This window comes from Setaria italica, chromosome VI, assembly GCF_000263155.2.
Source record: "Setaria italica strain Yugu1 chromosome VI, Setaria_italica_v2.0, whole genome shotgun sequence".
NCBI lineage: Eukaryota > Viridiplantae > Streptophyta > Magnoliopsida > Poales > Poaceae > Setaria > Setaria italica.
In genome coordinates this window covers 31,766,752-31,777,885 of record NC_028455.1, presented here as the reverse complement: position 1 = coordinate 31,777,885, position 11,134 = coordinate 31,766,752, and the positions used below count along the sequence as shown (strand labels likewise).

Here is an 11,134-nt window from a genome sequence, read left to right as displayed (position 1 = left end):
ACGTATAAAAACAGTTTACAATTTTACGAGTTACTTGTGCACAAAAATAAAACAAAAACAAATAACTCCCATGCTGATGATTACTCAATATTGGGATCTTATCTTTCTGCTTCAGGGTTGGAAAGATGTCTATCAGAATATGTGACAGCTCAAGCTCGAATAAAAAGAAGAAAGCTCGCAAAAGTGGAAAAAAGACGAGTTATTGATTCACTTTTGCCAGTTGTACCTCTTTTGCATGTATTTATGCAATTATATTATAACAGTAATAATTTTGTTGTACAATGCTCCTTGACTAGGAAACCTGTGGTTGTACAATGTTTTTGAAGAGGAATTTGGCAGCTTAAGTAATTCTAGTCAAGGCACCTTTAGTAAACTCAGTCAAGAAGTTGTTTCAAATTTATCTGAAACTGTTGTCTCACTGGCTTCATTCAATGGTGATTATACAAATCAGCTTTCCTTATTTGCATCTGATCATCAGTTATAAAGATTTAAGTGTTGTCTTAAGCAGGAGATCGGATTCATGCTGTCTGCACAGGCATAGTTGTCAAAAACGAGGGATGTGGTACAAGTGTCCTAACTTCAGCAACTCTGGTTAGATCTCTGGATATTGATAATGGGTGCAAGATTTTTCCAGGCTTGATGGTCGGTATTGCAATTTCTTATGTATTCCATTTCTTGCCTATTTAATGTATGGCAATAATTCTGTGCTATTGTTTTGCTTTTATCGTTACAGATTGAAGTGAGCCTTCCAAATAACCGAAGTGCCGATGGGTGGTTGGTGCACTGTGACTTAAATTACAATGTTGCTGTTGTCAACATCAGTCATTACCCTGGTTTTCGAGCTGCACATTTTGCTCACCTCATACATTTTGGGTGTAAGGTAGTAGCTTTAGGGCGTTGCTTCAAGACAGGCAAATTGAAGGCCTTGTATGGGACAGTGAATGATGAGCCCAGTGGAGATTTACGCAAACACCTTATGATCTCCACGTGTAAACTCACTATGGTTCGCTGCTGATTTCTCTTGCCTCTTCTCAACATACTGGAAATAATTAATTGTTTCATGATATTGGTGGCATAATTTATCAATGCATGCACTTACTTTTGGGGCATTAACATTTCTTTTCTTTATGAACTTGTTATTTTTCATGCTTGGCTTAGCTTAGCCTAACATTATTTTTTTGTTCCAGACAATGGCTGGAGGGCCCCTTGTTGATTTGGATGGCAGCTTTGTTGGCATGAACTTTTATTCTAAGAAGATGATGACTCCATTCCTACCAGTGGACACAATTTATAAGTGCTTGGTCCATGCTGGGATACTCTGGTACGCCTTCTATACTCCCTCCATCGCAAAACAAGTCATTCTATTTTTGTCCTAAGTCAAACCTTCTCAAGTTTGATCAAGTATATATAAAAAAATATCAATATTTACGATACCTAATAAGTATCATTAGGTTCATCATGAAATGTATTTTCGTAGTATAATTATTTCATGTCATAAATGTTAATACTTTTCGCCATAAATTTGGTTAAACTTAGAAAAGTTTAACTTAGGATAAAACTAGAATGACTTGTTTTTTGGGACGGAGGGAGTACTTTCATATAGACCTGTCTGAACACTGGGCCAAGCCAGGTCTGAGACTAGGCTTGGAAATCCTGAAGCTCAATCCTACCAATAAACCATTTCCCAAAGCTAAAAACAGATGAAAAGTCACATGCTATCAACTAGTTCTCGAAAAACAGAAGTCTTTTAATGAAACTAAAGGTGAAAATGTGCTAAAAGGCAACTAATGCTAGTACCAATAACCAGATAAAGACAATGAATTACAAGATAGGCATCTAAATGAGAATGCTCAGTTGTAGATACACACATTGAAGTTGAGATGTCAGCAACTTCCAAATGACCATATAAAAAAATTAACTCGGCCTTCCTAGGAGGAACTTGGCATTGTAGATAAGAAGTAGGAACCTAAATTTGAGTTGAAGAGGACTCGAACCTTAGGGGTTGAGGTTGTACACCCACACATTTCTTTACTAAACTTGGTTCAGTTCGTACTTCTGAACGACCGTAAAGCACCTGGGCTACTTGTGATTTTACTGTTCAAGCTGGAATATGGAATCAGTTGACGTAAGATAAGTGGATGTATAAAATGAAGTAAGCAACAACTTACTACATTGGCAACTGCAGTTGTTTGGGCCAGAAGCAAGTTCCAAATTTATACATCAGTGTAGTGTGTACTGGATAAGGCATGCTATATCAAAAAACTTTTGAGCTGATTCTAGCTTGCTAGTTCATTTGGCACAACAATTTGGTTTGCACATCTGTAGCTGAATACTATTGTATCCATAAGAAGCAATGTTTGCTTTAATTTGGGATTGGTAGCTCTGTGCATTTGTTCTAGATGAGTTTACTACATTTCTGATGCAGTGCTGAAATCAAGCATGGAGGTGATAGCACAATTGAAAGAAGCCCATGTGAGATACAGGAATTTCTTATGCCCAATGTAGAAGGTAAATTAAAGCATGATCACTCTTAATGGTTTAAATTATTTAGTGTCAGGAAATTCATCTTCACCAGCTTTAATCATTAATCATCACTTATAGATTCCTGTCCTGTAGCTTTAGGTAAGTTTTGTGGTGCTCCCTCTATCCATAAAGTGGATTTTTATTAGGGATGTATTGGGGATAATAAACCTATTTTGCTTTGAAGTATGAAATACTGCATTTTTGGACAATGATATAAAAAATCGACACTACCCGTGGAACTTATTGCTGTACTAACATATAATCTGTGCTAACTGGTTCATTACAAGGCTCAAAAAGGTGCTAGGCACTAGACCACTGCCTAGCGCCTAGGTTGACTCAACGTGGATTAAATGCGGTTAAGTGATTGTGTTTTATGCTGCTGGGAGCATGATCAGAAGGCATTTGTCTAGCACTTGGTGGATTTGCATCACAATTCATACATTCATATGTTCATTTGTCAGGTTCAGAGCACAAGCACACGAGCAGTAATCAGATTCAGACGAAATTAAAAAACACCAAGACAGTTTTGTTTAGATTGGCCAAATCGCCCAAATCTGATGAATGCATGTAGCAGAGAGAGGCAGGGTGAGAGAGGTAGGACATAGAGCAATTCAATTTTATGCAAAGAAGTTCACATGTGGTAGGAGAAGTCCACATGTGGTCGGGGTTCCCCTCGAAGCCACGGGTTAGTACTGCGCGGACGGCGGGAGGATATGCACGTGGGGGTGGCACCGTGACGGGATTCCCACGCGCAGATGCAGTGGCGCGGCGTGGCGCGGTAATTCTTTCTGTGCGCCAGGCAACTCTTTTCGGTTCCTGCACTCTTTTTCCCCGCCTCTCCAGACCGTGTGCCTGTGCTTGTGCCCGCTTGCGCGATTAATTTACCGCCTAGGGCCTAAACAAAGCACTAGGCCTCTGTTTCACGCGTAATTGTGCCTACACGCACACGAGTAATAACGTTTTGTCGAAATTGGTTCATTGTAAATACATGGTTGTGTATGAGAATCTACTGCTAATGCTCTTGATAGCGCATTCCATTGTTTGAGTTATGTTTATTCTTCTTTCCTTTTTTTATATATTTTAGGTAGCTCAACTGGGGAGAGGGACAAGAATCAGGAGCTTTCCATATCCTCTACAAGTTATTCAGAAGGTGAGTCAAGCTGGGCTATTTAAAATCCAACGTCATTAAATTATCATGCAAACTGTCATCCTATGCAGCAAAGATATGGATACACGGAATTTTCAAGAAATATCCAAGACACAGATATGTTTTGGTATTTTTTTTTGAAATGCAAATACTAAAGCATAGTATGAATAAAAAAATTAGCTTGTGATTAGGCCATTTTTCTCTTTTCCAAAGCTTTCATTTTAATGAGCCAAAACAGCCAAGCGTCTCAAATTCACCAAAGGCCCCATCGGGCCATGGCTACTGTTTCCCATACAAACTTTGGCGAAAGGGCATAGTAGCGAAAGTTGGTCTCTGGACGGCTACGGCAAAGGTCTGTTTGTTTCCACCCTCCTAAAATGTTAGCTCCTAAAAAGTGATTAAAAAGTGACTAAAGAACCAAACACTGACTAAAAGTGACTAAAAACTTTTAGGAGGCTTCAATTTCTTTAGGAGCTCCACCCCTCCTAAAACCTCCTAAAGCCCATCCTGAACCCCATTGCCCTCATTTATTGTCCTCCTCTCTCTCTCTCACCCTCCCTCCTGCCTAGGCCCCCGCATTCCGCCCGCCACCGGCGTCTTCCCCCGTTCGGCCCCCGCCAGCGGCGTCCTTCCCGCCGTCCGCCGCCGCTGCACGGCACCCCTACCCCCGCCGCCCCCGCTCCCTTGCGCCGCTGCACAGGCCGGCCGGGCGCTCCCCCGCCAGATCCCCCGTCGCCGGATCCGGGCGAGGGAGGAACGGGAGGGGGGCGGCGGTGCCGGGGAAGAAGAGGAGGGGAGGGGCGCGGCGGCTGGGATTCGAAGGGAGGGGGCGGAGTCGGCGGAGGGGCAGTGCAGGGGCCGGCAACAGACGAGCCTAGCGCCGGCGGAGGGGCGGTGCGGCGCCGGTAGAGGGGCATGCAGGGGCATGGAGGAAGGGCATCTTGGGTATTTTACACTTCATTAATTGCCTTTAGTCACTTTTAGGAGGTGGAACCAAACATACTTTTAGGAGGTGCCTAAAAACTTTTAGGAGCTAAAGTTTAGGAGGGTGGAAACAAACAGGCCCAAAGTGGGCAATGCGGCTGATGAGGCCATCCCTTGACATTTAGAATGCCTGCTTTGGGAAAAAAAATTTGTATCATTGCCCAAGCGAAGAATTTGCACTTGTTCTCTGTCTTAATAAATGGGGATGACCGGATGTACTCACTGATGAGTCGGGGCGGTAGGGGTCACCCAGCAGTAGTAAGGGGAAGCGTGCGGTGGTCTGGTCTGGCTTACGTGAGGCGGTAGGGGTCACCCAGCAGTAGTAAGGGGAAGCGCGTGAGTTCCAAGACGTACTGTGCTAGGACCTGTTTGCCTGACAGGGGCTAACTTTCATATATTAATTAGAAGTATTAAATATAGTCTAATTATAAAACTAATTACACAGACGGAGGTTAATTCGTAAGATAAATTTATTAAGTCTAATTAGTCCATGATTTGACAATGTGGTGCTACAGTAACTATTTGCTAATGATGGATTAATTAGACTTAATAGATTCATCTCGCGAATTAGCCTAGGGGTTATACAATTAGTTTTATAATTAATTCATATTTAGTCCTCCTAATTAGCATCCGAACATCCAACGTGATAGGGCTAAAGTTAGTTACCGGTGTCAAACAGCCCCTTAGTCTTATTGTCGTTAAGTTTTAGGTTGTGGCTAGGCGGCGGGGCTTTATCCATGAAGTATCCACCAAGCAAGTGCCGAATATGTGTCAGCAATTAAAATCTTTGTTTTCCCAATACTTATGTATCTGTGATGTATCCACCATGTACCGGATACCGGATACAGATACATGTCTTGGTATGTGGCTTTTGGAGTTTGCGTGATGATGGTTACTTATTATCAATACTAGTCATGGTCATTACAGCCAATTCTTCCTCTGGTTAGTAGCCCATAGTCAATGTTGGACTGCTGACTGCCTAGCACGATGGGAACTACCACATCCAGAGCGTTGCCTGCTCTGTGACCAGGAAGATGGGATAATCCACCGCATCATAGTCTCCTGTATCTTCTCAAGAGAAGTCTGGTCACTCTTGTTTATACTGTTTGGTCTCCCCGACCTGTCACCCCTACATCATGCAGTTCTTTGATCGGTGGTCTGGAGCTATTAAGTTAGTGGCAAGTTCTATGGAGGCTGGTTTGAACTCCTTGGGGGCTTGGATATATTGGAAACATCGGGTATCACCGCTTGCAACTTGCAAAGGGTCGTTCAGATTATTAAGGATGAGGTCCAACTTTGAGTCATGGCTGGTCCCATTGTTGGCACAGCTCACCATAGTCGAGGTTTAACTTTAAAGGGAGAAGTCACGGGTCATATGAGGATAGTGAAAGTAAGAATCAGCTTTTCATATCCTTTGCGAGTGTTTCAGAAGGTGAATCAAGCTGAGTCACTTCCTTTTTTAACCGAAACACGGGCCACTTAAGTTCTAATGTTATTAAATTATCGTGCACACTGTCATCATGTTATAATGTTGCTTGTTTATCATTACTGGTACTTGGTCATTGATTCACTTCAGCTTGATGCACCAGATTCTGAAGAAGAGGAACTCTGGCCCTTGCTTTATCCTAATCCATTACCAGTTGATGGTCAGTCATTGCTTTCAGTTTTTCTAGCTATAGTATCAGTGAACCCCACATTAATCACTTCACCGTGTTGCACCAGATTTCACGGAGCTTGTGAGAAATGATCTAAAGTCCCGTAATTATCCTATGCCAATTAGGCTTGAGGGTGAGCAATTATTGCTTTGCTTTTTCTGACTAATTTTGTTTCACAGTTTGACAGTCTATTCTAGCACTCAACTGTTATACTATGTTTTTTTACCCAGGGGGTATGCGCTTGATTAATACTTTTGAAGAGGAATTTGTTGAAGATACATGGAGCAAACTCAGTAAGAAGGTTGCTTCAGGTATATCCCGAAGTGTTGTCTCACTTGCTTCATTCAAAGGTGATTGCATAAGATAATTTACTTTTTCATATATGTTTGCTTTCTCTATTACATCACTGACTACGGTTGCAACAATTTTTCTTTGTAGGAGAAGAAAGGTTTTTTGCTTGCACTGGTATATTTATAGGCTTCAATGAATCCACCTCAAGGGTTTTGACTTCAGCAAGTTTGGTTAGAACTTCTGCTGATGAATACAAGATTGCTGATAACTTGAAGGTTCGTACTGCAAACAGTTATGTACTTCTTTGTCTGTTCATTTGAGATACTGGTTAATTCTCACTTTCTCATTCGTAGCAGATTAAAGTGTACCTTCCAAATAAGCAAGTTGCTGAAGGGACATTGCAACATTACAATTTGAGTTATAATATTGCTGTGGTCAGTGTCATGGGTTTCCGCTGTCTTCGAACCGCAGAATTCAACAATAGGCAAATTGAACCCCATATGGAGGTAGTAGCTGTAGGACGTATCTTTGAATCAGGCAAATTAATGGCCACAAGTGGGAAAGTGGCTGACAAAGAAGGCAATCTCGACTGCAAAGAGCTTATGATCTCCACTTGTAAAGTCACAAAGGTACACTGTTGATTTCATTTATGGTTGAAACAAATAGTTGCATCAGATTATGAGCAACTTAAATTATCACTTGCATCTGCATTTGCATGGTATTAGAAATAATAAATATTATCTGTTCACGTGTCAATTTGCTTCTGTGCTAGGCTGGTATTGGAGGCCCCCTGATTGATTTTGATGGGAATTTCATTGGCATGAACTTCCATGGTAAGGAAGAAACACATTATCTACCAAGGTCTATTGTTCTGGAAAGGTTGAGGCTTTTTGAAAGGTATGCCTATACACATCTTTTTTTTAATAGTCAGCAAGTGCTATTTGTTAGCCCAAAGATCTCTTTCCATTAACCACAGGGACAATAGCTCAGTTTGGGGTATATATATAGCCAACCATGCGTAGGTGGTTTAAAAGCATCTAAAGAGCATCTACTATATAGAGCTACTAGACTTAACTATCACTATTCATGTACACGATACTCTTGTGTTAGGACATTGCACTTGGTTCTCATCGACTAGTGTGATTATGTCCCCTCTTCCAACAAAACTTTTGGTGGTAATTGCAAAACATAGGGTCAGTTTGGTGATTCTATCTTGGTTCATTTTACTTTTTGTTGGAAACTCTTATTTTTACATTTTCTTTTAACCATATTAGCAATACATGTCTTGTTTGGGCATATTACAATGTTTGAACAGATGTTGCATGATTTTTATCCTATTCTTAAGGGGATAGTTGGCCGACCTTTAGCTAAAGTTCCGGTACCTAAATAAGCTAAGAGCCAAATACAATGCATAAGCCGGTCAAGTGGCTCCAGGCTTCTACTTGTGATCTTCAGCTCACTTATTTTTTGTGCTCTTCATAGGTCTGATGTTGACGAGGCTAGCTACAAGAAGCCAAACAGGTAATTCTTTGAAGTTCCTCGATGCGATTTGCTTGCTTTGTTTTATAAAATAATTCATTGATTGACTATTAATACATTGTTCATTAACAGATGGCCTGTGCTTGAGCCACGTTGGTCCTATCTTCGCAGCAGGGTACCACTGCCCTTGGCGCTTGTCGGTGCAACGTACGATTGAAATGTGACCTTAATGCATCTCAGTCCCGAACCCCAAATTTGCCAAGAACCTATCTAATTTGAGCTATTGGATTCTTAGTTTATGATCTCCATGCCCCTACCTAATAGCAAATCTGGCTTAGTTTCGTAGACTTCTATTTGGTAGCAAACCTGTTAAATTTGAACCATGAAACACACCATGTGAGTAGAGATTTCCTATGCATGTTTATGACTTAAATTTAAAGAATATTTTGAGAATTTGATGTAACTTTATCAGCTCAGCCGTAAGCACAGCACCACCCAACTCTACCCTACCTTGCCATGTCATCATTTCCTGGCCCCAAAGGCCAAAGCAAAAGCAGGTGGTTCTGGTAGTTGTGGTTAAGATCTTGCTAAAGCAGAAGCGGCTAATTATGGTATTTGTGGTTGAAATCTCGCTAAAGCAGAAGCGGCTAGTTATGGTACTTGTGGTTGAAATCTCCCTAGTAAGTTTTGAGCATGATGAATGCTGGTTGAGGATGTCTTCCCTGTCATGTGAAAATCACCTCTATGGCTCTTGGAGTGATGATCTATGCTTAGTGTTGCTGAGGTAGAACCACATATGGGCTGAAAGTTGGTCCGAATTGAGACCAGCAAATGGTACACGGCACACCAGCAACTCGTCAATAATCTCCAGTCACCACGCTTTCCACACTACACGAAGTCAGCTTACAAAGTAACAACCACAACAATAGCAACAACACTGGACTCAGCTGAGCTGTCCTGACATCTAGATACTGACACAAAACACACTACTAGCTTAGACATACATCACTTGGTTCTACACAGGCACCTAACACAAACACATGACGGGTCATCCTGCAACTTTGAGACGCCTTATCATTCCCTCAGAAGTGAGAACTCACGTCGATCGTGGCTAGCTGGCTCCTCCCCAGAGTAGAAAACCACAGCACAAGTCGAGCACCGCGAACCTGTCCAGATTTAAACTGCACTGTGAGCATCTGTATGTTTGTTTTTCCTAAGAGCCAACGTTAACTCCCCAAGAGACCAATTCGATCTTTGGAAGGCATTACAATTTTGAAAAATTGAAGGAGGGCCTTCTCTACCCCAAACTGAAATAAAATAGACCTTACCTCTTTTATTGGCACGTGCTTGTGCCTCATACAATCACTAGTAGAAAATTGAGTATTAGTCCCGGTTGGAAGGGTGCAAATCTCTCGAAAAACTATCCGGGATAAAGCATTCGGGATAAAAGGGGGGTGTCTTTTATCCCGGGTCCCTCAACCAGGACTAAAGACACCCTTTAGTCCCGGTTGGTAATACCAACCGGGATAAATGGTTTTGCAAAAAAATTTGAAAAATAAATAAATTCCCAAGGGGCCTCCCCACCCCACACGCGCAAGTCACAAGTCACGCGATTTTCACGCGAAATATGCGCGTGCGCGGTTCGTGGGATTCGAACCCACGACTTCAAGCCTCGCGTGTACCTTCCTTGCCATCCCACCTACACACCACATCTAACTATATAGGGGATCCAATCCTTTTATACTAACTCGTGGGGGACCCTTTTATTCCGGTTGGAAACACCAACCGGGATAAAAGGGTCTAAATGATTTAGTTTTGTCCCAGCTACACGTGGGGGACCCTTTTATCCCGGTTGGAAACACCAACCAGGATAAAAGATCCCCTTTTATCCCGATTGGTGTTACAAACCGGGATAAAAGGGTCCGAGGACTTTAGTTCTTTTTCAGCCGCCCGTGAGGGACCCTTTTATCCCGGTTGGTGTCATGAGTTTTAGTCCCGAGTGGTAACACCAACCGGGATTAAAAGGTGACCTTTAGTCCCGGTTATTCTTACCACCCGAGACAAAAGGGTCTCCCACGGGTAGCTGATTTTTTCATCCGGGACTAAAGGGTCCCCCACGGGTGGCTGATTTTTAAACCAGGACAAAAGGTGACTTTTAGTTCTGGTTGCAAATACCAACCGGGAGTAAAGCTCCGCACACCCCCTTTATACCGGGCCTACTTTAAACCGGGATTAAAAGGGGGCGCATCGAAAGTCAGTTCTCTGCTCTGCTTAGTGAATTCTCGCTAGCATGGCCAGTATTGAAACATTTTCCTAGCAAATGTAGAAAAAACAATGCAAATGTCACAATCTGTAACCTAGCTTGAACGAGAGTTACTATATGTAATTTTGTACTGTTATTACGAGGTTTGTAACTCTTACATCTGCGATTCGAAGCCACCCTCGTAGAGCCGCCTTTATAGTTGGGACTGAAACAGAAAACTTGCATCCTAGCTCTTGCACCTTCGGAATGCACTCCAACCACCAAATGATCTCTTGCCAACAAAACAGGTGCACCTGATGTGTTCCCGGCTTAGCTGTGTAGTTGGAGCGAACAATTTCACGTTCAGCGTTCCGAGGACTAGTAGTCGGTGGGGTCCTCTGCATGATGCCATGGAGACACAAAACAAAAACTCAAGAGTCAACATATGCATGCACACAAGTAATCATATGCATGCATGGTACAGTACGTAATAATGCAAGTAATTAAAAACTCTAGTCGGTCCTTACATTATCTTGCCGGCGAATGTCCCTGGGCGCAATACGATTAAAGGACCCATGTGGAAGAATGAAAGTAAGACAACATCCATCCCTGGGCTAGTGGGTGCGGCTTCAAAGAAGGCCAAAACATTGCAGGGATCCCACTGCACAGCATCAACCCGCAACAAGGCAAGGTCCCTAGCCTCGTCAACAAAGAGCAGTGTGGCAGGAGTAGATTGTGCGGTCAAATATGGCTCGGAGCGAGACACCATTATGTTGCGGGTACCCAGGGGAAGCCCATGCACGACATGCTCAC

At 42.5% G+C, this 11,134-nt stretch overlaps 1 protein-coding gene across 1 annotated transcript; it reads left to right on the top strand.

Moving 5' to 3' along the window:
• Positions 1-292: 292 nt before the first annotated feature.
• LOC101760879 lies at positions 293-7,585 on the top strand (the record flags this gene model as incomplete). Its single annotated transcript, XM_022827783.1, has 12 exons — positions 293-434; positions 509-642; positions 734-1,003; positions 1,188-1,321; positions 2,426-2,508; positions 3,608-3,673; positions 6,244-6,300; positions 6,377-6,442; positions 6,540-6,659; positions 6,748-6,875; positions 6,957-7,229; positions 7,373-7,585. Coding segments are annotated over 12 exons (1,671 nt in total), but the record flags the coding sequence as incomplete, so codon positions are not given.
• Positions 7,586-11,134: the final 3,549 nt, after the last annotated feature.